This window comes from Onychostruthus taczanowskii, unplaced genomic scaffold, assembly GCF_017590055.1.
Source record: "Onychostruthus taczanowskii isolate IOZ18803 unplaced genomic scaffold, ASM1759005v1 scaffold14, whole genome shotgun sequence".
In the NCBI taxonomy this organism is placed as follows: Eukaryota; Metazoa; Chordata; class Aves; order Passeriformes; family Passeridae; genus Onychostruthus; species Onychostruthus taczanowskii.
Window position 1 is genome coordinate 8,143,145 of NW_024498573.1, and position 27,121 is coordinate 8,170,265.

The 27,121-nt window shown below is 46.3% G+C and overlaps 1 protein-coding gene across 7 annotated transcripts in view; it reads left to right on the top strand.

Annotated features, from left to right (window-relative positions):
• Window positions 1–27,121, top strand: part of KLHL3 (kelch like family member 3) — a 110,260-nt gene that overhangs the window by 64,183 nt on the left and 18,956 nt on the right. For 4 of the 7 annotated variants that reach the window (XM_041397463.1, XM_041397460.1, XM_041397461.1 and 1 more), the window contains 4 exons: window positions 9,571–9,687; window positions 12,684–12,790; window positions 17,839–17,960; window positions 25,592–25,754. In XM_041397463.1, the coding sequence (XP_041253397.1) occupies window positions 9,571–9,687; window positions 12,684–12,790; window positions 17,839–17,960; window positions 25,592–25,754 (509 nt within the window). Of the gene's footprint in view, window positions 1–1,337; window positions 1,929–9,316; window positions 9,465–9,570; window positions 9,688–12,683; window positions 12,791–17,838; window positions 17,961–25,591; window positions 25,755–27,121 lie in introns of those variants that run through there. The other 3 variants (XM_041397465.1, XM_041397466.1, XM_041397467.1) reach the window with 3 other exon arrangements.

The window sequence follows — 27,121 nt, forward strand, 5'->3', positions numbered from 1 at the left end:
CCAGTCTTTGCCCTTAAAAACAAACAAGAAGTTTTTTTGCCTTGGGGTTGTTACCAAGTCATGATTATTTTGCAAGGCTGCTGTAAAGATAATCTCTGATTACTGGAACATGATTTTGTTCCACTCCAGCAACACTGTTTTGCTTGTCTGTCACTGTACCTTTCAGGATTTGTAGAATCCAGTGGTACACAAACCTGTGGGGCAAAGCATGTAAGCAGGTATTGCTGGTTTGGTTCCATTTAGGTGCTTAGCTCCCAGGTTGACTGGTATAAGATGTAAATTTTTAAGGTGAAAGCCTAATATTTTGTTATTGAAAAACTTTGTGTTAATAAAAATACACAGGCACTTTGCAGCAGTATCTGGACTTTTTGTGATTACTGAGGGATTTACTCAGAGGAAACAAGCTCTAGCCCTCATTTCCAAGGTAAATTCTACTATTTTTATATAGTTCCTTTTTCTCTGGATTGAGCTCGCGTCTTGCAGTTGTGTATCTTGTGTATCAGCACTGTAAGACTGGACATGGGGAAAGTATTGAGGATCTGGATGTGTTAAGCTGATAGTTTAACAGGATTCTCTAGGCAAAATGAAGGAATTTTACCTGAATTCTGGGTGAAGTTTGACTTCATGGCTTCATCTGTATTTCTTCTGTTGAGGAGTAGGCTGCCAAATGATGTTTAAATAGCAGGACTCTCAATCCCCCTGTGTCATTGATAAAGTCCTTTAAGTTTCAGGTGTGGTAAGTTTTCTTACGTGAAAAATTAGGGTGATGAGTAGTTAAGATTCTCAACAAGCTTTTGAAACCCTCCTGTGGAAGGCACAATAGCATCTGTTCATCATTGCTGAGATGTTTTGAAAAGATGTATGAAACCTGGGCTGAGGACATGGCTTGAGGAGAAACATACAAGAGTGAGGTAATTTTATTTACAAAAGAGATGAAATGGCATCTTCAAAGAGAAATCTCTTGAGACTTCTAGTTATCTCTTCCTTTTGCACGAGAACATTTTGTGAATGGATGAGTAATGAAGAAGGAAAATGTTTCTTGTCTTTAATACAATTAACCTCCAAGGCCTCACTGGTGCAGAATACAACTGAAAAATTATTTTAATAAAATGGGGGGGCGGGGGGGGGGAAGAGAAGATTTATGTAGAACTCTCTGCATTTGTACCAATTGGAATAAAACAAATGTGATTTAGTAAAGTTCTTTAGGCTAAATTGCACCTGCAGTGGAGCAGGACCCATATTACCTATGCAGGGTGTATTTGGCCTGATAGATTGCATAAAGGACAGGAAGGTTTTGATAAATTGGGGAATTGGAGGTAAGATCCTCCTTTCTGCGGTGGGAGTGGGGAGACTCCGGAGCGCTGAGACTGTCTCCTTCCTCACCATCACCGCTCCTCTCCTGCGCTGCCCTGTGTGCGGGCTTGACCTCGGCACTGGGGATGTTCAGCCGCTAAAACTTCCGTGCGGTCCGCAGATCGCAGCGATCGCAGCAGTCTGGGCCACGCGGGGGACATGTCCCGGTAGCGGCAGTGCGGGCAGGGGATGGATGCCGGGCCCGGAGCTGCCCGGGTGCCGCTCGGGGCCGGGCGGGCTCGGGGCTGCCCCTGACCCATTTCGCTGCCGCAGCGGGGCCGTGCGGGCGGCGCCAGCCGGGGCCGGGGTGCGGAGGGCGCTCTCGGGGCGGTGCGGGGCGGTGCTGCCGTTGCCCGGAGACGCTCGCAAGCCCCGCCGGGGAGGGGAGGGAGCGGAGCGGAGCGGAGGGGGCTGCGCGGCGGCGGCAGCGGCAGTCGGTGCGGCGGGGCGCGCCCGGCACGCAGCGCTCCGCTCCCGCAGGAAGCGACCCGCGGCGGGGGCGGCCGCTCGCAGCCATGCCGGGCCCGGGGCGCTGAGCCGGCCCCGCCGCCGCCCCGCACAATGGAGGAGGAGAGGTGGGTGCCGCCAGCAAGCCTTTGTGTCCGCCCCGAGCGCCGCGGGATGGGGATGCCCTTCCCCGGGCTGCCAGCCGTGCGGGGCTGTGCAGGAATGCGGGGCGCGGCTGCGGGGACCCCGCTGGTGGCCGGCGGCAGGAATGAACGCCGCCTGACATGGGCGCCCGCCGTGCCTGCCGCTCGGGGATGTTGCAATGTCATGGTGACAGGCGGCTTCGCCCCGCGCCGAGACGGCGGAGGGGCTTCCGTGGGATGTGTTTGGGATGTAATCAAGGACGTGAGGGAGGCAGGTCGGGGGGTGTTCGCTGAAATGGAGGTGCGGGGCAGGGGACTGGGATGCCGGGCAAGGAGGAAGGGTGCCGGGCAGGGCGGTGGGATGCCGGGCAGGGGGATGAGATGCAGGACAGGGGGGTGGGTGGCTGCCCCGCCGGCACAACGTGCTGGGCTTGTGTGCCCTGCCTGCGCCTGGAACCTCATTCAGCCGACTTCGGCATTCCGCTCCACACAGACTCGCTGATATCCGCTGCTTTTTTGAGTCACGAGTGAAAATCCATATCGTCTGTGGATGCTTTGGGGTCGGTTTTCCTGCCGTGTGTGCAAGCCGGGCGCTGTGCGGTGCTCGGGCAGTGCAGGGGACCCCGCGCCTCCCTCGCACGGGAGCCGGGCCGTGTAGACTTTATTTCCTGCTAGGCAGCTGTTTTGCTCCACAACCTGTGTGAAGAAGTGTTTACAGAGTCGACCTAATGTCCACTGAACCCATAAAAGATATTATTCTGCGCAGGGACCTCGTGGATGCCAGAGAGATGTTCAGTGTTGTGGCTCTGCCCTCACTGCTCCCCTCTGTCAGGTGCCTTTTGCACACCAGAAGCTACTTGTGCTTCTTCAAACTAAACATTAAACTGTTCTGGGATTTTTACAATATTTTTTTAAGAACAGGATATGCTGAGTGCTTCCTTTTGTGTTGGTGACCTTGCAGGAGGTGGGGGAACAGAGAGGGGGCTTGACCTGCTGGTAGGACTAAATGTCAGGGCTTGACAGGAGTTTTGTTTAAATATGATACATTAGAAAATTAAGCTGGAGTCCACCCCCAAATTCTGGAAATTTTCCTTCTGTTGAGGGAAAACATTCACAGCAGCCTGTAGGAGTTGTTTTCCAAGCTCCAAAGGGCAGCTTTCTACCCTTCTGTGACTCAAGGGTTGCAATTGTTTGTGTATTTAATGTGCAAAACCTTTCATCCTGCCACGTTTCTCATTGTAGGGCTTCTGCTTCTCATAATGGTGTGAACAGTCACCTCTGAACATTAATCCAAATATTAATTAATTTCAAGTGCCTTGAAATCTTAGTTTGTCATGCTAGATGCCAGCTCATGGAATGGGATTTCCTTTTCTTGTTTTTTTTCTTTATTTGTATAAATGAGCCTGTGTTTGAGGAAATGGAACAGAGCTGTTTTGATACCCCAGGCTGGGCTCATCCTTAGCACAGTTGTTTGTTACTTTTTTTTTGACCGCTACCAGCAATGGCCTCATTCTGACTGGAGGCCTTTTTCTGGGGATACAGTGATGAAAATGCCACTGGCAAAATACCTGGACTGTTTTACCTTATCCTGTTTTTTCCAGACCATCTGTTTTTAGGGAATGAAGGACTATCCCCATCAACATATTCTCTGCCTCTGGAAGTGAGGAATGATTACCTAAATTGCTGCTTTCATTTCTAGTTTTTGGGAAGAGGAAGGCGGTCCTGAACTGGTTGTGGGCAGTAATGATATGGGGTTTGACTTGGCAAGAAAAGCTGGAAATATTCACCTGCTTTCTGGTTCAAAAGGGCACGGTATGTGGGACTGTGCTGCTCAGAGCAAGTCCTGGGAGGAGGTGCTCAAAAATGAGCTTGGTGGGCTCGGTCTGTGCTTGTGGCTGTGCTTTTGCCCCACACTTCAACTCAGATCGGTGTTGGGCAGACTGATCCTCAAATTTTACACTTGGTGACTTTCGTTATGGCAGAGTTCCCCCTGGTTTTTGACATCATTGCATTTTCCCTTTTCGTGGTCGGTGAGGATCCGTGTTGTTGGTGCTCACTTCACCTCTGACTCTGGTCCTGAGCCTGCCCAGACTCAAATATCCTGGTAACTTGCACACCCAGGACCTTCAGTGGTATCATGTGCCCATGTCATTGCACATGAGCAGAAGCACCTGTGGGCAAGGGAGATTTAACTTGGAACATTCACATGTGGCAATAAAATATTTCAGAATCCTGGTTTTCTTTTACTGTGCTGTTAGTAAAATGATGGTACTTCTATTTTATGGAGAAATTGCATAAGGCTTATAGTTAGGCATGGTACTCTGGTTCTGCAAGATGTTTTTGAGTTTGAATAGGAAAAAACCCCCTGGAATGTTTTTTTTTTTGTTTTTGTTTTTGTTTTTTTTTTGTTAAAATATTAAAACACCTGTGGTTTTATATTTAAGTGAAGGTAGTCTCTAGTATCTGTTTGAGAAATACGATATTTGTCTTTGAAAGCAAATGGTATTGTCATATTTGAGTTATTTTGTGTTGTTTCCATTAGTGTCAGCAAAGACTTTTCTCCTCACTAGTTCCCAAAGTCTTCTTTCCCCCTGAGGTCTCCTTTGATATGAATACTCTTTTAGGGATCTCCTGTATGCCAGTTGTGTGTTTTCCTAAGCTAATGTCTCCATGTTGATCTAGGCACTGAAAAAAAAAAATCAACAAAATAGGAAAATAATATTGCTATTAAAAGAAAAATAATCCTTTCCATTACACTGCCTCCCATATGTTTTAATGATAATGCATTTCTCTGAAATCCTCTCAAAACCCAGTTCAGTATGTGGATCCCTTCAGTCACAATTTTTTTAATGTCTTTTTATGTACCTAAAGACAAATTCAGAAATTGAGATTTTTATAACTATGCCGTTACACTGACATGTTTTCCTTACTGTGTCTGCCTGACTAGAGGAATAAAACTATTGGGCATAATATATTTGTCCTGTGGTTTGGGGTCTTGATTTTAAACAGAGAATTAGGCCAGTTAAAGTAAAATGATTTTTCATTGTGCTTAGACTAAAACTAAGACTAATTTTGGTCTCTGTTGATTTTTGTAGAGGTATTCAAGTTTTGAAGACTACGAACTGCTATTGGGCATCTGTCAGGTTTTTAGACCAGAGTGATGTCAAACCTCTCAGAAATGTAGATGAACATTTTCTGGTGATGATTCTTACATATCCCCCAGAGAAGCTCCACAGGCTTTGGAAATCTATGGTTAGCAGGTACTTTTAAGTGAATCCAGGGGTATGAAGCTGCTACAGAGGGGCTGGATTGCCCGTGCAGGACTCTGAGCTTGCCTGGTTCTTTGGCCCAGCTTGTGGTGCTGAAGCTCTGCAGTGTCAGGGACCAAACAGGAGAGCAGAGCTCAGCCTGTGGTGCTCAGGCAGGAGAGGAGCAGGGGTGCACAGTGGGATGAGGCTGGGCTGGACATGGCTGGTGTCCCGTCACCTCCACAGGAGAGGAGAGCAGCTCCCAGAGACCACGCAGGGGTGCACAGTGGGATGAGGCTGGGCTGGACATGGCTGGTGTCCCGTCACCTCCCCAGTGAGAGAGCCCGTGTTCTGTGGTGTTCATGCTGGGTTAGGAGCTGAGCCTGGAGGCTGTTCTCCCAGAAACATGAGCAGAACCTTGTCCTTCTGTGCTCTGAAGGAGACTGCATTTGAGATCTGCCCTTCCTTCAGGGTGAACTCCTGGCTCCTATAAAGCCAGTGTTAGAATTGGATTTGGCAGAGCTGGGATTTTTGTTCCTGGGGTTTACCAGCTCTCTGCACGGCAATAATCTTGCCAGGGGACAGTTTATCTCTAAGGAAGGCTTTTATTCTTTCACATAATCTACAAAGACATCTGTAATTATTGCTGGTAACTAAGGCAACCCAACTTTACAGTGGATACATGCGGGCAGCAGAGCAGTGGGGTATGGGTTTTTAAAGTACCTTTCTGTCAGCTGGGTGGTGGCCACACTTGGGCAGGAGCAGGGCTGTGAACCCTGGCAATGTGAGCCCAGCTCTGCTAGGGGGTCCTGGAGAGGAGGAACATGGTGTCAACAGGGTAGTGATTAGCTTCACTGGCTTAATTGGGGACTCTCAAATAGGGGTTCATTTGTTCTGCTTGGGGACATCACTGAAAGGCCACGCAGGAGGGGGCAGTGGGGTTGGCACAGTCTGAAACTAAGAGCCTCTCTGCTCATTTTAGGAGCATCCTGCTGTGCCTGTAAAGAGGATGTTCATCTGGCCCAGGGAAATTAAATCATTTGTCCATTCACTGAGTGCACGGCCTCGGATAGCCCAGGAATAGAACAAATTGCTCCTGGCAGCTGGCTCACGAGTGCTGCTGCTGTAGTAGGACATCAGCTTGGCAAACGTGGGGGCAATGCCCCTGTGGTCACGGGGTGCAGGGGCTCTAGCATCTCCAGTTGGTCTTGGCTGGGGTCTTTGATCAGAGGACCCTATTCCTCCTTTGCTTTAATCCATTAAAATAAAAACAGTGTAATAAATGTAGTAATTTTTATTCTTGTGGGGGGACAAATCTCAGAAAAGGCTGTGAAGTGTAATGGTTTGGTCTTCTCAGGGGCAGCTTTTGCTTTCTGTCAGGGTGCATTTGCTTGGAGCATTCAGGTTCTTGCATTTTTATGTTGGAAATGTGTCAGTGATCTCTGAGAGTATGTGCATGGAAGTGTAAAATATCTCTCCCAGATAAAATCATCCTCTGTCTGTTGCTGGAACACAATTCTATGGTAGCTGAGTCAGTCTTAGAGATGAGTTAAAGGCTCTTAGCCATTAATTCTTCAAATATGTTTTTTTGATATGAGTCACTTGGAAAAAAACTTTAAATAGCATATCTTGATCTTTTTTGAAATAAGTTTTTTAACCAGACAATCTGCAGTATTTTCTCATGGCAAACCTTTGGCAAATTCTGAAATCTGCCCCTTTTAATTAAGCTGAGGACGTCTCCTAGAGGTTTTTAAAAAAACTTATCTTTCCTGCTTTTTAGGAAGAGCTGATTGATCTTCTTCCAAAATCCTGAAGCAAGTTTTTTTGCTTTTAAAATACATAGACTAATGTTGGTGTAGTTGAGGCTTTATGAAAGCTTGACATTTGACCTGACATTTACTTTGGTGTTCAGTGAAACTTGCTGTGTACTTTGAGCTGTATCTTTTGCCAGCAGAAAAGTTTGAACATCTTTGGTCTCTGGCACTGGAGAGCTAATAAACAAATCTCAGCAGGGCGCTTGTTCTTATTAAAGAGCCCCTATGGTTTCTGTGTGCATGGCTTGGTTTTGGGTCTGTGAGGTGTCTGTGAGGCTGCCCAGGGCAGTGTCCTGTGGTGATCCAGCGGTCCGGCCCCTGGAGCAGTGGGAGTGGCTCTCCTTGACTCTCCCTTTTGGTTTCACTTTCTTTTTAATTATTTTTTTCTTTTTTGTTTACTTTGCTTACTTCCTGTACGTGTTCCAGCTTTGGAGCCTGAAAGCTCCATCAAGTCACTTGCACTTCCAGAGCCTTTTTTCCCCTTCTTGGCTCAATGGTGCCACACGGGCAAGTTTAGCTGTTTAAAAATCAAGGGTTTATGCTGGGGTGATGAAAGCTGTGGTCACCTGGCCTAAAGTTTCAATGAGGGCTTTTGATGGACACAGTGCTGAGGCTTAGCTGGATTTGGCTGTGTCCCTGGAGCAAGGAGCTTCTTCACTGGAGTGTGCAGAGCTGGGGAAGAGCCAAGTGCCAGCACAGCTCCATGAACACCTCTGGCAGTTCATGTGGCAGAGAAAGAGTTCAGTGTTCCTCAGGGATAGAAAAGCTGTTTGTGTGGTTGCCTGGTACCAGTCCCTTGAATACTGAACACTTAACATAAGGTATTCTCCTTTCTGATTTTTTTTCTTTTACTCCACTCATACTAAGCTAATTGGATGATGGCTGTAACGGAGTTTGGGAAGTTGTCTCCCTCACTGGGACATGTGCTGAGTGATGTTCTGCTCAGCCTTGTGGCTTCAGTTATGACTGAAAATATTTCACTCGCTCAGCAAAGTGAAAGAATTGGACTTGGCTGGTTTTTGGCATTAACCTTTGTCTCAGGCACAAAGCTGGAGGCTGCTCAGTATGCAGGCATGGATTTGAGCTGTGTGCAGCTTGGCTGCTGCTCAGCCTCTTGCTTCTCCAGGAAGGAGAGTGCAGCCCACCAAAGACTGTTGTGGGGGCAGAGAGCTTTGTGTGGTGTCAAGGGACACAGTGGTGGTGACAGCCACTGGTCAGGAGCAGACAGGATGTAATGTTAGCCAGGGCTTCACACTGTCAGGGTTGTAAATAGTGAATGATGTGTTTTTCAAAGGGATAGTCAGTGTGTGTAAGTGTGCTTGTATATAGATATATATGTGCATGCCTACACACCTTGACAGGAGCTACCAGGGTGTTCTGGGAAGGATCCTTCCACACTTCCCTGCTCTGTGCCCTTCTTCAGACATCTCCTTCTGATCACCAGAGAGCCAGGATACTGCCTTGTCCAGACTGCTGGTTTAGCCCAATTCAGTCTTTTTAATCATGGCAGCCCAACTCAGAAAGGTGGTAGGGACGAGGGGACAAAGGTGAAGGAGACTGGAAGGAAAAGCTCTGAGAAGGTCTCCAGTCAGGCACATGGGGCAATGGAGTTGGCAACTTGGAGTTGCTGTTCTCTTGGAGTTGGCTTTAGATGCAGACAACCCTCCTTGACTTGTCTTGTTTGCCTTTGCCTGCCAGGGTTTGAGGAGTGAGCCATGGACTGAACAGAACAGGGACCTGCCTCAAAGAGCTGCTCCTTTCTCAGGTGGGAGCCTTTAGCTCCGAGTGATTTCACAGGCTTTCGGATCAGGGAGCTGGAGATATTGACCCGCTGTCAGTTGTGTGTACAGAGCCAATGCTCCCAACAGAGTAATGAGGACACGTGTGTGCCTTAGGCACCTGTTGGCCTGCTTAAACACAGCACATAGCTGAGTGCCTCTGGTTTGACATTACCTATGGAGCTGGTGGTTCTGGTAGGAAGCTTTAATAATTCATTCCATATGTTTCAGTGGCAATAAATAGACAATGTCTGAAATGGAAAGCAGCTTCAGTAAAGCTTTGAAAGCTGTGCAGGGAGATTTAATAGCCCTTTTCTACTTGCCTCTAAAGAAGATACAAGTCAGGTATTGTGTGCTTGCCTTTTTCAGATGGGACATTGAAGGCTAAACTTCTTTTTCTCGGTATGAATGTTGAAAAAATCCATGGTACTCTTATAGTTCCCAGTGCTGAAGTCTATTTCTATTCAGTGAGGCAATTATGTTCTGGCTTGAATTTCAACTTATACTGCTTTCCTGGCCTGGAGCCTGTAAGACTGGGCTTTGTCCTCAGGTGTTTGGCACTTCTTTCTTTTCTTCCCTGCTGGCTGAAATGTGGGCTGAGTTGGCTTTCAACATCCATGCAGAAGTAGCTGCATTTTTTGATGTGCTTCATGTGAAGAACCTAAACTGACTGACTGACTTGTGAGTAGCTCCATGCTTAATACCCTGTGCTGCAGTTTTAGGATGCTTGTTTTTTAAACTGCCATTGAATCAAACTTTCTGCTCCTTTTTTTGTCCCTGTTTTCAGCATTAAGCAGAGTTCCCGTTCCTCTGAGGCAGCTGAAGATGAAAAGGACCAGCGTACAGTGACAGTCAATCCCTCCCACATGAGAAAGGCTTTCAAGGTCATGAATGAATTACGGAGGTACACTTTTGACTTACTGGGCACCCTCTCTGGTTTAGCAGAATTATGCTGATTGAGAGATGTATAAAATAGTCTATGCCCTTTTTGTTACAGCTAATGGTTGCATGTAGAGGATTAATCACAGATAGGAAACTAAAATATAGTCCTTTTGTGGTGGGCTGCTCTCGCCAGTCTCAGACCTCTGTCTTCCCAAAAACATTATCTGAGCCGTGGCCTTCATTTATAGGTGATAATTCATTTAGTCTTTTCCATTACTTTCAGCAAATTCAGCTGTAAACTACGTTCTTAACTGAGATAAGGGTCTGAAACCCAGTAATAGAACATTACAGACATTAAGACACCTACACATAATTACAGACCAAAGATTATTAATGTACTGTTCTTAGTCTCTTTAACTTGCATTATCACTCAGTCTGGGCTCAGTACTCCAAAGTAAGGGGTGGAAAAAAAAGCAAGTACTCAGGAAGAATGTCAGCTCTCTTCTTGCAAATTGAAAAATCCTCATATTATTTAAAAGAGAACACCTTGGTCTTTACACAGCTGTGTGGGTACAGGGAGAACAGAGTCTGAAAAAAATATCTGTGAACGCAGCCTTGAAAACTGCTGTCATCACATCAGCAAAGCAGTGGCAGTGGTTCAGCCTGAATTGTTTCTTGGTGGCTGTTATCCCACTAACCAGTCAGAAGTTCAGTGAGCATTTCTCTGACTAATTCATTAGACTTTTCACCCTTGTAGTTTTAAAAAGAATTCTTATGTAAAGTGTGTGTGTCACACACATGAATGTATGTGCTCCCTAACTGCTGAGGCGATGTGATGAAAGCAGGTAACACCCTTTGCTTTTCTGCACACTCCAAGTAATCAAAAGAGGCTGTAATAGCTAACTCTCCATGGATTAAGTAGTTTTCTAATACACACTTCTCTAGTGTGGAGAAGGATTGAAAATGTTTCCTTCCACAGATATCTGACAGTGAGTCTCTGTTGCATAGGAACAAAATGGAAATATTGTAACTATTATATGAAGCAGGCTATGTTGTAAATTTTTTTTTTTTTTTTTTTTTTTTTTTTTACACATTTATCTGGCATCCTTCTGGTCCTTTCTTTGTACTGAAAGCAAAGGATCCGAAACTAAAGTTTTGTGCAGCTATATTGAGAAATCTATTGTGCTGCTATTATTCCTTTGTTAATTGAAGCACAGTGGGAATAACTAGAGACAGACAATACTTCTTAGTGCCTGTGGTTAGGTATCTTGGGCAATACTGAACAGATAAAATAGAGAAGAATGAAAGCTGCCATTAAGCACCTGCATGATGTTTTCATCTTCTGGGTGCTGGTTTTTTGGTTTTTTTTTTTTTTTTTTTTTTTGGCTGGAATTGCTGTTGTGGAATGTACAGTTTTTACATCTCTTGAATGTGCACTGAGCTTGGGATCTGTTAAGCTCTCAGCAATCAGTGTCAACAGATGCCTTGAATAATAAGTTTCTCCCTTCACATGCATCCAGAAATCTCATAGAGGTCTAGAAAAATCATGCTAAGCCTTTAGCCTATATACTATACTACATAGAATCATGGAATTGTTTAGGTTGGAAAAGACCTCTAAGATCAATGAGTCCAACCCTTAACCCAGCACTGCTGCTAAACCATGTCCCTTAGGCTTTTAGTTGGCAAATGTAGATGAAACTAATTTTATGAGTGATACTTTAGATTACTATAGCCCAAAATGGAATTGAACAGAGCATCTTTTACATAAGCTAAAAGAAATGAGGAAGCTTCCATTAAGAGGCTCTTAAAGGGTTCCCCTCATTGCCCTTCCCCCTTCCAAACTAGAATGAATGTAGAGTACAGACTGCCAGTTCCTACTTTCTTCTGTTTTCCAACTATAGCCCTCCATTTCACAGCTGTTTTTTAATATTTCAATATGTGGAGAAGAAGACACATAGCTGGTCCATTAGAAGCTCTGTGTATGTTTGTTTGATAATGCAGTTTCCTAAAGACAAAGTTCAGTGTGGAGATAAGTATTTCCAAAGAGAAGGCAACATCTAGATTTACAGGCACTGATCCTTTTTTGGGCTTGACATTTGAAAAGAACACCCTTAGTTTGCATTTGTATGCTTAAGCATCTTAAACCAACTTATTGGGAGGCTGAGCACTTCTTGCTGTCGGCATCTGCGAAGCTCTGTGCAAACATTAACTAATGAATCCTCAAAGGACATACGTGGGGTGAGCAGAAAAGGTCACTCCTTAATGAAGTGACTTTTCCAAAGCTCTACAATGAGTCAGTGGGGGAGCTTACGAGGTTGGTTTTTTTTTTTGGTTTCTGTCTGGAACCCCATTCTTTATCCCAGTGACTCTTAATCCCAGACTAATTCATGAGGTAAATGAAGTCCTCAGGCCCATGGATGAACTCCAGTGACTGATACCTCTGCTCTGGCAGAGGCTGAGGCAGCCTCTGCACCTACCAGTGCCAGGACATATTTTGGTGGCCACTTTCCTTTGTGACAAGCCTGGAAGGGTGTGAAATCACTTCATTTTCCACTGCACCTTTTTCCTGTGGAAAGACGGAAGTGATGCTGATGTTCCCTTGCATGGCTATTTCTTGTCTTACAGATCTACTAGAGCCTGGACCCAGGTAATGCCCAAATCTTTAAGCTCGTCTGTGCCTCCTCCAAGCCCTGCTTGTTTGAGGGATGAAGGAGCTGCTTGTCCTTTGTTCTTTGAGCAGCATGTATGCCTAGTTTGGCTTTCAGGTTTTTTTTCCCTGGGGAAGGCAGAAGCACAGGCAGAGCTGCAGCCTCAGGAGGATTCAGGCTTTGCTTTGTAGGCAAACAAGTGATAGGAGCTGGTACTGGAGCATTAGAGAACCTTCCCCTGGGATTTGGGAGAAGCTCAGGTGCTGTGTCTGTAATGGTGGGTCTTCCACTTCTTTGGGCTGTAGTGATGTAGCTTTTTGCCTGACAGGGAATTCTGAAATGATCTTTGTGTTTTCTGGTGTTTCCCCAGCAAGCGGCTCCTGTGTGATGTGGTGATTGTGGCCGAAACCGTGGAGATGGAAGCTCACCGGGTGGTGCTGGCAGCCTGCAGCCCTTATTTTTGTGCCATGTTTACAGGTACTGCTTGTGACCCCAGACAGCCATTGCTGTCCCCAGCCCTCGGGCTGTGTCTCTGTCAGGAGCTGCAGCACAGGCAGGAGAGGGTTTGAAAAGAGAGATGGGTCTGCAGTTTGCTGTACTTGATGGGTGATGCTGGTCACCCTTGACTAATTCCTGTGGGGTGAGTAGATAGCATGTGTAGATAGTAGATAGCACTGTGAGGTTACTGTGGAGTTTGTTTCACTGCTTTATGTGTTACTAACAAGACCTTGGATCATGAATACATTACCATAAAGCACGTGTTCAGTGCCCTAAATGTTCATGGTGCACATCAAAGAAGTTGCTGGCACAGGAGTTGTAGTTTCAAGGCTCAGTCCTGCCGATACTGATTTGGCAGTCACAGATGTTTAATCTCCCATGGCACTTTTTTCTGCTGCCTGAAATAACACTGTTGTTCTCTTGATCCCAGTGTGTTTTAGCAGCCCAGCTTTTTAACAGGGTGAGTTGCTACAGGCCAGTGTATTTTGGTAATGGCAGAAAGGAAGAAGAGGACAAAATTCCTGCTCTGATCACCTGATTCCTGGAGCAGGTGCCCTTCAAAGGCTGTGCCCAGATGGGTCAGCAAAAAAAAAAAAACCCAAAGAAAGCTAGGTCAGTCCTGAAGGAGAGGAGTGAGCAGCTTACTTAAGTCATTCTAGTAAAATTAGTGTGGTCAGAAACTCCTGAGCTTCCTTCCCCTTCTTTGCCTTCATTTTCAGGATAGGAACTGACAAATACAAAAAATATATATTGTACAGGGAATGGTTTTTACTGCCTCTGAGCTCCAACAAAAATGAGGTTCATGGATTTTTTTCCCTGTTTCATGTTCATTTTCTTGTGGTCTGGGCCTTGTTTCTTCCTTTTAAAAGCCTTGAGATTAGACCTAGTTTAATTCGTTTTGCTGGAAGCAGAGTGCAGCATTTCTCAGGAAAAAGCTTGTTGTTAGTGAAGCTTTTTTCCCTTCTGTGATGGAGGTGGGGAGAAAACCTCAGGTGTAAAATGTGAGGTGAGAGGTGACACTCCCCATGGTGGCTTTATCAGTGTGGTGAGCTAAGGTGGGGAGCATTTGTGTTTTCTGGGGTGTTGCACTCTGCAGCTGCTACTGGCTGCATGGTGAGGCAGAGGAGCAAACACTGCTCAGAAGCAGCTCTCTGTGAGGGCACCTCGAGCACAGCTTGTGATGCTTGTTCCTGATGAAGAGTTTAATAAAGAAAAACCCTTGGAAAAACCCTCTGATCCTTAGAGGTCATCTGAGTGGGAAGGTGGTGGTGCAGGGCTGCTCATGTTTCCATGCAGGAGTTCTCTGGGCCGTGTAATCCCTCACTCTGTGAGTTAAACAGTAATCAGCTAACCCATCATGTGGCTGGCTCCAGAGCTCCCCTGGGCTGGGTGACAGCCTCCACAGCCGCCTGTCCCCTCCCCCTGACAAGTCCCCGGGGGCAGAGGGTCAGCCAAAGACCAGCTCTCCCTTTGCTTTCAGTCTAGCTATCCCTGAATTCCCAAGGTCTGGATCTCTTGTGAAGACAGTGTGTGATCTTCCTTCCTTCACTCCCTGCAAGGGCACAGTTTAAAATCACACCTTCAGCACCAGCTGGGTGTTGTAACTTGGTTTTTTTTTGCACTGCACAGCAGTGATAGGGCCAAGAGCTCAGGTTCAGCTGCACTGTGGGGGTATTTGCAGGAGCTGCTTGTGCACACTGAATTCCCACTGGAGGGGTCCCCCAGCAATGAGTATGGACGGATCAGTGTGGAGCTGTGAGCAGTGGGAGCCAACTGGGACCCTAAGCTCATCCACCTTTGCCCAGCACTTGCTCTGCAGGCTCTGTCACTGTCAGCTGGCCCTGACTTTGGAGCCATGAATGACCTTGTGATCACCTTGGGGTCTTTCCTAAGCCATGGGTGTCCTCTGGTTAGCCATTCCTCTCTGAAGTATTCCTGGAAAGTCTGAAATTGGGTAGGCACATTTTCCATTTGTAACTTCCACTGCTGAAGGAGAGATGGGACCAGCACTTCCAGAGTGGCCCTTTCCATGCTGGCTTTCTGGAGCATTTTGGGTGCTGGTCCTTGTTGGCACTATTCTGTGGGGATGATTTGGGACAGTAATGTCTGTCCATTTAGAAGAAAATACAATCATTTTAGAAAGGGTAACAAATACCTGAGTGACACTGCTAGGACTGCTCCTGTCAGATACCTTAGGAATTTTGGAAATGCTGAAGGAGGAAGCAGAAATCTCCCTTGCAGGTCTTACGTGCTGCTTCAAAGCACTGAACCCATGTGTGAGAGGCTGTGCTTTTGTTATCCAGTGCACTCACATGCTCCCTCAGCACATCTGTGACTTAGGAAACAGCCAAAGCTGTGGTTCTGCACTGGGAAATGCAATGTGTAGGAGCAGGGCAGGCTGCTGTGCTGGGTAAACACTGCACCGTGGGCTGCTGCAGTTTGGAGTGTGGTTCATCTTGTGACAACACAGAGCTCTCCTCTCTTCTTGCCCTGATGAGCAGAGTGGCATGGAAAAGGCACTGCTGGGTGTTGAGTGCTGTACTGTAGTGCAGGAAAGGAATGCTTCCATGGGGGGCTGATGTCTGCTAAGTCTGTCCCCTACAGAGGTCTGCTCAAAGCCACCCTGCCTGTTTTGCCTGCCTTTGCTCCCTCTCACCTCGTCCCCTGTGTCTGCCTGGCTGCAGGGACAGGGTCTGTGCAGTGCCTCCTGCAAGGCAGCCCTTTCTCATGTGTGGGAGATGCTAGTGATTGGAATAATTCTGTAATTAGGTATCAGGTAGGGCTGGAGTCTGACTTATGAAAGACACCCTAGGAGTTGTGTTTTGTGGGGTTTAAGGTATAGGTTTTTTCTGAAGAGATGTGAGTTGAGAAGCCCTCAGCTGCCCACAGGCTGCTCCAGAGGCTTGCCCCAGGTCTGTTGCCTGCTCCTGGTCTGCACCAACCCCTGCCTTGGTTCCCTTGTGGTGTCTCCAGGCTCTTCCCTATTCCACAGCACTGGAGATTTGTCCACCTGTGACACGTGGGAGGGACTGGATGACTCTGAGTCGGATCCTGCCCAACGGTGGGCACAGCACACGAGACCCTCGCGGGGCTGCCTGGGCTGGTCCTGCAGCAGAGCCAGAGGAGCCTGTTGGTATGCAGGGCTGGCAGCTTGATGGTGGGTGGGGAAACCCACACAGCTTTTATTTTTGTTGCTTGTGTCACATGGATGCCACCACGCCAGATGATGTTACCAGATTGGTCCCTGCAGGCTATTTCTGCATCCATCTCTGGGTGTGTGTGGCCGAGCCCCTCCCCACAGCTGCAGGGGTCCTGCAGGGTCCCATTCACCCTCCCAGTGCAGGGGGATTCACTGGGTGCTCCTTACAGGCACCTTCAGCACCACTGGGCTGATGGGGGGTGCTCTGTCCGCAGAAGCACACTTTCATCTCTGGAGATGTTTGGGGATTTTGTTAGGGGGAGGAAGTGTGTGAAGATGACATTTTGTCAATTAAAAAGTCCTACCTGCTTTGAAGGCCTTCCAAATGTAGGTAATTTATCCCTTTGTACTGGTACATTTGTATTCATGAGCTTCTCTGAATGACATTTTATTATTCAATTTTAAAAATTGAATTTGGGGCAAATATTATTTCAGTTCTTGGGACGTTGTTGACTGTTCTAACACTCATGGTCCCACCCCACTCCTTTTATTTACCTCCTTATTCACACAGGGAAAGTCAGCAAAGTTCAATTAGCAGGATCCAGGTTTTGCTCAAGCTTGGGCCCTCTTTAGCATCTGAGTCTGTGCTGTGCACTTACTGTGCCTGGCCACGTCCTGTGGAATGCTGCACAGAGATGTAGGCTGTAATTACTTCTATAGGCTGCAGGAAATATTTTTCCACTTAATCCCACAAGCAGTACTGAGTCACCGGATTTCTGAGAGTAGTGATTATTCATGCCCAGGTTTAAGAATTGACATTTCTTTATGCTCTCCTTTGTTTAGCTTTGTTTTTCCACCTATCATTTTCTTTCCGCTTGGGAGTTTGTTCTTTCTTTTCTGTGGAGATCCTGGTGATTAACTCCTGGGTGAGGCCGGCATGTGTGGGGATGCTGGAAGGGCCATGGGGAGTCCTTTCTCTCCCCACTGGATGTTTTTGTTCCTCTGATGTGCTCCTGTTGCACGGGGGGTGTGGAGGTGTGCATAAAGCTCTGGGTCATGAATAGGCTCTTACACAGCTACGGGGCTTTACTTGTGTATTCAGGGAAGAAATTACTGCTCTAGTTCCACGTGCTTTTGAGTTATGTGTTTGGGGAAGGGATGCAGTTTGGATCCAGAGGTGTGAGGTTGGGAAGGTGAGAGATGAGAACTGCATCTTTCTGTGTGGATGCTTTGCACAAGGTGTAGTGATGGATAGCTTACAGCAGGGTAATTAGGAGAGAAGCTTGCTGCATGCTGGGTGTAACTGCTGGCCTGTGTGCTTGTTTTCCTGAGCAGGTTTTAGCTTCTTTCTAAAGAAAGAGAATAACACTGCATTGCTTTTAATGTAGGATATACAAAAAAAATACCTTTATGTTGCTGTTGTAACGTATTAATTTATATTCATTCATGTTCATTCATATTCATTGTGTCCATATGTATATATATTTAAAAAAAATAATAAATGGATATAAAACTATATTTCTCAAAGGCCTTTGTAAGACACATCCACAGTCTCTTTGAGTCTGTCTCTGTTTTGAGACATGATTGAGGGACATACTGGGGGTTTATTTTTAGCTCTTGTATTTGTTTGAATGCAGGTGAATCATGGCAGGTTCTTTTCTGTCAAGAAATTGAGTTTTTTGCATTTATTGATTTATGTTGTTTTACACCAGTGTCCTCAATATGGAGTTGTTTTTTAGGTGGCATTAGGAGGCTTCTGGGAATCTCACTGGTGGTTCTTCAGTGGTGAGGGATAATGCCAGGCAGTCTCGTAGTCAGACACCGGGACAATGTGAGGAGCAAGGTCTTGCAGAGCAAACTGTGACTGTCCTTTTGAACTGAATTTCAGGAGACATGTCTGAAAGTAAGGCCAAGAAGATTGAGATCAAAGACGTGGATGGGCAGACCCTGAGGAAGCTGATTGATTACATCTACACCGCTGAGATCGAGGTCACGGAGGAGAACGTGCAGGTGGGTCTGCTTCAGCTGCTCCTGTGGAGAGCCAAGTGGAAAGCTTGGAGCTCAAAGGCACAGGTTCTTCGGGGGTGAGGCATCTCCTCAGGCTGTGGAAAGTAAAAGGTTGAGCTTGAAAAGAGCTGCTTCCAGCCTCTGTTTAGTCTTGAGGCACTTTAGTGCTTTCCCCACGCTTAAGTCATGTTGCATTTAGATTTTGTGTGGAGCTGTTGTAACAAGAGCAGGCATCTGCCTTCCAAGAAGCTGTGCTGACTTGTGGGTCAGTCTGTCGAAGGTCAGAATAGACTCAAACAAGCAGTGAGTCAAATGGTTTAAGGCCATGGCAGAGGAATGTGGCTGTTAGTTTTTAAATTCTTCTGGGTAGTTTGTGTTGTTTCACAGAGCTTTGAGTGGAATACATTGTTCAAATGAGGACATTCTTCCTTTTTTTTTTTGTGTGTGTGCTCTGTCTTGAATTTCTGAGAGGTAAATATTTGCTCAAAAGTGGAAAGAGTAATTGAAAGGCTGCCTTCAAATAAAGCAGGGTGCTCAGGAAGAGTGTTTTGCGGTGTCACGTGGCTGTGGCTGCTGGTAAAGCTCTTTCTTAGACTCTGCTTGTATTTGTGGTAAGAAAAAGGCTCTGCACTTAGGCACTGATGTCTGGGAGGGATGCTGAGAGCTTGTGTGTGGACGTGCTTTTCAGTTGGTCTGGTTTTGCTTGCAAGTGGCAGTTTGAGCCTGTTCTCCTCACTTTGACTTGGACATTGCCAGGGGAGCAAGTCTGTGTCAGTGATGCTGGGGAGAGTTTTGCTGACCTAATTAGCACAGCAAAATTAGACTGGTTCTTCTTGAAATGGGGTTCTTGCTGTGAGCTCTTCTGCTCCAGCCCCTGAGGCAGAGTGCAGGTTCTTGCAGCCCTGTCCAAGAGCTTGGACAAACCCCTGAGCTGCTCCCACTTTGCAGTGCAGCCCTGCACCATCCTTTGTGACCCAAATCTGTGGGGGATTTTCTTGCCCCTTCTGCCCTCTGGTTTTACAAATGTGTCTGTTTGGTGTGCTCTCAGCCTGGCAGTGTCCCACTGGTAGGAGTGTAGAGCCTGGCTGCCCTGCAGTGAGGCTGAGAGCCATCAGTGAGGAGCCCTTCAAGGTGCATTATGGCAAAGGAGCTGAGACTCAAACCCAGCCCTGGGTGGCCTGGCCTGGCTGGCTGCTGTGTGACCCACAGCAGGGTCATCAGGAGCTGGCACAACATCACTCAGGGGGGGACTGGTATGGAGCTCCTTGCACCTCTGAGTTCTCCCATTGCTGGAGGAGAAATGACATTTACACACCCTCAGGCTGGTCCCTGTTTCTGTGGGGAATATGGAGACTGTATCCACGTGCTTTGTGAAAGGTGTGCTTTCCTTCCACGCTGCCGGGCTGGGTGCTCCAGAAGCTCCCACTTGGCTTGTGGGATGTGCAGTGCTTGGGATCCCATCTGCTGAGCCTGCCTTGGATGGGGCTTGGGCAGTGACCCCAGCTGCATTCTGGCTTTGGTGCTCCAGCTGCACCAAAAGGGGTGTGAGCAGTGCTGTGGGAGCTGTAGCAGCTCCATCCTGCCCAGAAGGTCTGTGAAACTCCAGGTGTTGCTTTTCCTGGGCTACTAGACAGCCATATTTTTTAGTAAAACATAACCAAAGCCTGCCTTCTGTGGCCTAGGGATTACAGGGAGTTAAAGCAGATCCCTGGCTACATTTTGGCTTTCATCTCTCAGACAGTAAGATAAAAAAATGTAAGTTTTGAATACTAAGTGTTTTTTCCCAATCTAGTAAAGCGGGTCCTTTTACTGCAGCATTTATTTCAATATCCACTCTGTATTAACTCTTCATGCTAGAGGTAAATTAATTCATAGGAGCTAAGAAATGAAGCTGATCTACTGCAAGATTAACTGACTAGTTTAAATTTTATTACATGTTTAAAGTGTTCATGATGAAAATGTTTCATGGAATTTAATATAAGTGTGTTATGAAACCAATAGAAAGAGAAGTTTTTATCCTGTCCCTGGGTGATTCACTCTGAACAAAATGCCATAAACAGGTTAATATTCACCTTTAGCCACAAGAAGAAAAGGTTACAGAAGTGAATATTCTGTAATTTATTGGAAAGTTTCACATGAAGTGAAGGCTAAAAACGAAAATGAAGCTTCTTTTGTAGTTTTTCATCAGCAGCGTCAGTGTTAGAAAGAAGTGAGCAGGTTTGGTCCCTTGCATCACCACATCCTCCTGCTGTACAGCTTTGGGTCATCCATCCATCCATCCATCCATCCATCCATCCATCCATCCATCCACCCATCCATGGAAGCACACCTCAGTAGTGCCTGTCTGTGCTGTGTCAGCAATGTTTTCTTGCAGCTCTGCTTGAGCACAGTGAGACTTTCTCTTTTCCCAGCAGGTATCTCCTGAGCTCTCCTGTTTCCTTGTCACATGTTCTGAATCTCTAGCTCGGCAAGGGTGCTTTTTTAAGGGAGTTCTTCAGACTTTCTCAGTAGCTGGAAGAAACAATTTCTGGGTACAGGTGCCAGGTAAAGTCACTGTAGAAATTATGAAAAGAAAAAATGTTGCTCAATGGCATTAACTGAGCAGATGCAACCAAGGTATCAGGACTTGTGAATAAATGAAAAGACATTGTCTTGTCAGTGAGAAAAATAAGATGAGAGCAGGATAGAAATGAGAAAAAGATGAACAGTAAAGGTAGCATGGAGTGCAGAATGAATGTTCCTAGGTTTGTTTGAATGCTGAGCAGTGCCCAGCCCTTCACAACAAGAAGCCTTTTAACGGCTTTTTTTGTTGTTTCTTTTCTAATAGAAACCTGTATTTTGTTTTGCTCTTATAGGCCTGGTATGGGCTCAGGAAGTGAGACTCTTTTTATAAGCACCTATTTCTGTAGCTGATTGTGCAATGAAGTGACACAGCGTCTTTTGTTTTGTTTTTTATGTAAGGATAGATACGTGCACCAGGGGCCAAGCCTGCATGGTCAGTTCCAGTCATCATCTCTGTAGTGAGTTCAGGGGGGTGGCCATCCAATTCCTTCTCAAGATTATGTCCCAAATGTGCAGGCAAAGGGAATTTTCAGCTCACCCTGAGCCCATGTGGAGGGAATACTCTCTTCTAACCCTGCTGGGGTGCATGGCTGAGAATTACCCCAACAAATGCAATCGTGCTTTATCTATCGGAACTTCATTCTTAGAGTGGGATTTCAAGGCAGTATAGGTGCAGCAGTAGGAGAGCTCAGGGATGATGGATGATAGGGAAATTTTACCTGTGAACACGTATTTGGGATTGAGCCTCCCACTTGTTTGGAAGGCATGGAGCAGAGACAGAATTTCTGTCTTTATTGCAGTCGTGTTGTAGTTTCAGGAAAATCCATCCTGGGATTTCTACACCTGCTGCCTTCTGTTGTTCCTCCTCTGTTGCATCCCACGTCAAGGTTGGTTGTAAATTTTGATATGCATGATATAAAGACCTCATTCATTTGAAGATGGAGCTTGATACATTTATTTAGAAGGAAGTCGTGTCATGCAGTTTCTGTAAAAGGAAGGAAAACTAAAGTGACTGTCTTGGGGAACTTCACAGAGGCTCAGGTTCCTGGGCTGATCTCAATGGAAATCATAAACACTATCAGAGCACAGGCTCTGCTGCTCCCTACATGTGTGGGGTAGCTTGCTTTTAACATATCAATTACCCGAATTTTTCAAATAGATCTTGATTTTGCAGCTGAAGTGGTTACACTGCTGCCTGCTTTCCAACTTTCATATCAAACCTGGTAGTTCAGTGATGGAGAAGCTCTGCATGATGTCCTTGAGCAGAGCTGAATGAAGAGATTTGGGAGCAGGCCCTTCCCTGTCCTAGGCAGTCCTGGGAAAACACCTGGACCTCTGGCTCTAGACAGTGAATCCAGTCGCTCCTTAGTGTGTCCCAACCAGCCTTACCTATGACACCTCATTACTAGCAGGCAGCCTGAGAAGTGCCCTCCCAATTAAGAAAGTCATTATGATTCAGGTTGTAATGATTCCCTGGAAAAAGTCCTGATGAACCTGGTTTCACAATTAAGTTGTTAGGAATGATGTGCCATGGACCACATGTGTGAGGTGTCCTTGTGTACTGCCACAGGTTGAGATATGGCTCATACACAGCGAACAAATCTGAAATCAGCTCTCTGGAGGAAGTAGATATTGAACCTGTCAGCTTTGCAGGCATAGTAATTTTCATAAAAAATGTCTCAAGAAAAGAGGAAAAAAGATGTGCTAGGAGCTGCAATATTTCTGTTTCAGAAGTGCTTCTGCACCTCAGCTTTCCCTGCACACTTAGGAGTTCACAGCAAGGAAAGAGAGTTCTCTGGCAAGTGCAGTCTTGATGATAAAGGGTTTATGAATGGGTCAGTCCATCTCTCTTCTCCCTATTCAGTTCAAAAGCTGCAGCTTTATTAGGTGCAAGCCCAGGGTGAGGCACAGCAATAAATTGAGGCTGTGTTCCTCCCTGGAGCCAAAGCTCCTGGCTGTGCATCTCCCTGTGGTCCAGGGGTCCCTGGTCCATTGCAAGGGTGACTCCTCTGGGCTGGGGGCCCTTCCTTAAACCCATAGGAGGTCTTTTAAATTGGCTCGTTCTTAGGCTGAGGAGAAACTTATGGATGTGACACCAGAGCACTGTGTTGTGCCTGATGCATGTCTTCACTTTTTTTATTTCGCTGTTTAACCAAGGGATGGTGTGTCTGAAGTTGGAGAAGGTAGCTCAGGAGGGAAGTTGCCAGTTGTTCCCCTGTTTTCTCTCTAATCTCTACATTCTTTGTCCATCTCCTGCTCCTGACAAGGTTTTTTGACTCCCTGGTGCTGTCACACCTTCCTCTGTCTGGGGTGTTTCACCTCAGGTGGAGCATTTAAGTGGAAGTACTGTTGTTCAGCCTACGTGCTGCCTGGGAGCAGCTGGGGTGTAATAAAGCCTGATTGTGCCCTTGCACTCAAAAGCCACATTATGCTAATGTCATTTTATCTCCACTATTTGTGCTGTTCATAGCAGCTTGTTTAAAACTGAGTATTTTACCTGCCTTGCAAGCACAAAATTCATTTGTTTCTCTGGTCACGGGTTCCCCTGGGCAGGTGCCTGCGAGCTGTCTCCCTGTTTGGGCAGATGTGCAGTCCAGCTGTGGCCCTGGGTGTGCAGCTGAGGCTTACAGCCAGTACTTTTATTTGGCTTCCAATTTGATCAAATTGTCAAAGCTGCTTATAAGCTTTAATACATCCCCTGCCTAGGGGAAATGCTCCTTTGCCAGTTTTGCAGAGCAGGAATGATGTAAGTTAACTTTTGGCCAAGGCTACCTGTAATGCTCTGTCACAGTAGGGAATTAACCCCAGCCTCTGCAGTCCAGCATTAATGAATGAACCTTATATATACAGAGCACGTTTGGCTGAAAGATGTTTCTAGTTTAGAGACATCAAAGGTCTATGGAAGTAATTGCCCGGGCAATGTTGTGTAAAACTTGAAATTTGTGTGGAGTCTGCAGAGCACAGCTGGTGAACTAGATGCTATATGTGTATATATATCTCCAGTCACACACCCCATAGATGAAGCTCTGGACATAAATTAAGCAAAGTAGTCAGTCTTAGTAGTAATAGCTGATAATTTTGACATAGTTTCAAAAAAATGAATGTGTTTTGATTTGGAGGCAGATCTGGTAGAGAAACCAGCTCTCATAAAATCATTCATGGCTGTTGAATTCAAATATTAAGAGCCAAATCCAGAGCCATGTGAGTAACTTGCCTGGATATTAATGGGGTTGCAGTTTGGTCCTGCTGCATGTTTAGGCAGGGCATTTCCTCTTGTTATTTCTAAAGGAAACAGACTTTGTTCTCACGGAAATCCTTTGCTTGCTTTTTGCCTTGCCTGGTAAAAACAAGATGAGTGTTGAGACATTCAGCTGGGAAGTAAGAAAGAGAAAATCCCCTCATCTCTTGATAGGCTTTTTATATCCTATTTCTGAGAAGTGCTGTGTGATAATGCCCCTTTCCTGAAGGCTGAAGTGCTGTAAGGCTCCTTCTGCACTCCTTCTCAAGGCAGCACAGGCCATGACAGCAGCACTGGTTTGTGCAGGGGCTGGTGCACGTGGGGATGGTGGTGAGTTCCTTTTGGTCTGGAGGCCACATCCCAGACACCAGAGGTGAGCAGCCCACCTGGACTGGCAGGGATGTGTCCTGGATGATGGGGGTGCACTGAGGAGGCTCTGGCTGGTCTGTAGCCAGAGATGGCTTGTATGGAGTCTGACTTGGCTACCCAAAGCCCTTATGTAGCTCAGGTGTTCAGAAATGGTTCAGCAAGAAAGAAAGTGGTTCACAGCCACGTTTCAAAATCCTAGAGCATTGCTATCTTGACTTAATCAAAGCCACAAACTAATCTGCTCCTGGCATCAAGAGGCTTGGGCCAAAACAGGCTCCTGGGTTAATTGACTTCTCTTTTTATTGTTGCCTGTTAGGGTGGCTGCTTGGCAGCAGTGAGCCACTCTACAGCTGGGCTGGAGTGGAACACAGCAGTTGCTTAGAAAGACCTGGAGCAGGCTGTGAGTGTCCTGCCCTGGTGTGAAATGGCACTGTGGTGGCAGGAACAGGGAGGGAGCATCTTTATCTCTTTGCTGCCATCGGGATTCAGGGAGGTGAATGCTGTTAACCTATTTGTTTTGTTTAACAGCTGCTTATTTTTTTTGAGTTGGCAATTACTTTCCGGAAATGTGTGCTCAGATGGTGAGCACAGATGCCCGGTTGGAAGGACATGTGTGAGGCAGCCAGAGCTGTGGAAAAGCTGGAATAAGACACGTCTGCAGTTGCTGTTGAACATAAGAAAGGAAGTAGCTGATGTCACGGGCTGTAATGTCCTGATGGATTTTGTTTTCTACTTCCTGTCCTTCTCACTGGCCTCAAAGGTGTTTTTTTTCCAGTAGATGTCACGTTCATCATCCATTTCTGTCTCCTTTTTCTATGCTTAGTTTTGGAGGTACAAAGCAGTACCTCATATTCAGATGCAGCCATGATCCACAAATGTCCCCAGCATTTTGTGTAAGTGCAAATGAGAGCTGCTGATCTGAATAGTTGGACCTGTCTTTCCCAAGAGCCTTGCTGTCACCAAAGCGTGCTTGAGCTTTTGGGAACCCCCTCTCTTACATGACTGCTTGGGGACCCTCCTCACAAGCCAATAAGGTTTTGTTGGAAGTAACAAAGTTCAGGGTTTTGAGGACTACTGGGCTGCTATGGGTTTTGAATCTGGTGGCAATGCTTATAAATAATATAAAGCCCTTTGGGGGAAGAAAAAAAAAAAATCTGTGTGCAGGACCTACCTGCAGCAAAGCTAGAAATTCAGGAGCATCTGTGGTTGCTTTTACCTTGTCCTCACTTTGCATTGAGGTCTTGTGGGGAGAAGCTGTGAGAAGAGTTCCACTTACAGCCCAGTGTAGGATAGCATTTTCATGTCTCAGAGCATGAACAGGGTATGAGTAGAGCTAAGACTTGAACCTTCCTTCTCATCACCCCACAGGGACATGTCCCTGTCTGGATGGGAATTGCCTCCAACCTGTGCAAGCTGTGAATCACCCCTCGTTACTCGCTTTCATTCCCCTCTCGTGCCTTTGCAGGTTTTGTTGCCAGCTGCCAGTCTATTGCAACTGATGGATGTTAGAAAAAACTGCTGTGACTTCCTGCAGTCCCAGCTGCACCCCACGAACTGCCTTGGCATCCGCGCCTTCGCCGACGTGCACGCCTGCAGCGAGCTGCTGCAGCAGGCCAACGCCTACGCAGGTGAGGAGGGGGTGAGAGGGGAGGGGGTCTGGCTCTGCAGCTCACCCTGCCTCCAGGCACAGCAGCTTGGAGTCCTGCTTGGTCTCTTCAGATTTCTGCTGTTCAAACAGGAAGGGAATGCTTTGTTTAGTTCAGTGGTGCTGCAGGTTGTGAAATGTGGTTTGGTCACAGGGGAGCACCTTAGGAGGTAAAAAAGGAGGAGTTTAGGAGGTAAAAAAGGCTGATCCTCTGGATCTCAGGCCACAATACAGTTCCTGAGTGTGATCCTAGCAAGCTCTTGGTGTGCCTGTTGAACAGCTCAGCGTTGGTGCTGGTGTTCTCCGCATGGACCCTGCCCTGGGAGAGCAGCAGGCACTGCTGGACGTTTCCACTGTGGGAATAAACAGCACTGAGCAAAGTTAAATCCTGGGGTGGGAGCTGGAGCACTCAGCTAAAATTGCCATGCAGTCTGAGGCTCTGATCTGTGCAGCAATGGCCCCTTACCCCAAGGGCTCATGTTTCTTTGGGAGTGGATGTGTTTGGTTGCAGTAAGTAGGTGCAGGCAATGGCTTTCAGCATTTCTCCTCTACATCATAAATGTAAAGCTTTTTCAGCCAGCCTCAAGCTCTGAATTGCCCAGCACTTTCCAGTCTCCTCCAGCAGAGTTGCTCTTGACCTCTGCTTGGGAGAAGCTGATAGTTTTCTCCCAGTTTGTTTTTCTGTTTTCTGATAATTTGTATAGGGACACATTCACCTGCTCTTTCCCAGAGCACCTGCTCTGTCCTGCAACATTTTCCTTTTTACAGTTTTGTCCTTAATTGGACCCTAAGTAGGCTCGGTGGAATAAAAATGTATCCATTGAGTCCTCCCCTATTCTCCTGCAAATAAAACTAAAACCTTTTCAGCTGCTCTGGCTGTATTATCCCCTGGAGAAAAAGGTACCCTGGAAGGAATGGTTAATTGTATAAAAGCTTGCTTGTAATATCTCATTATCCTTGTTTCCAGGCCCTGTTTAATCTTTAACCCAACAAGCAGTGCATTCACTGTATATTTATTTGGTTGTTTGGCAATTAGAAGGTCTGCTTTGTTGTTTTATTGGCCTTCGTAGGTCCCAGTTAGTACAGCAGCCCATGTAATGTTAATGGAACTCCATTAATAAAAATGCCATTAAAATTCTTTTCACTATGTTGTTTATGTAACAGCCTTAAACCAAGACAGAAGTCCCCAAGCTCAAGAGTCCATGCATGCATGAGCTCAGTTACTTGAGAAATGCTGAGTTCTGGCCAATGGATAACTTTAGTAGGTGAAGGAGCCTCCTTGATGCAGGCACCAGTTCCTTTATTAAAATCAGTAAATATTCTTCCTTGCTTCCAACTAATAATGAGAGA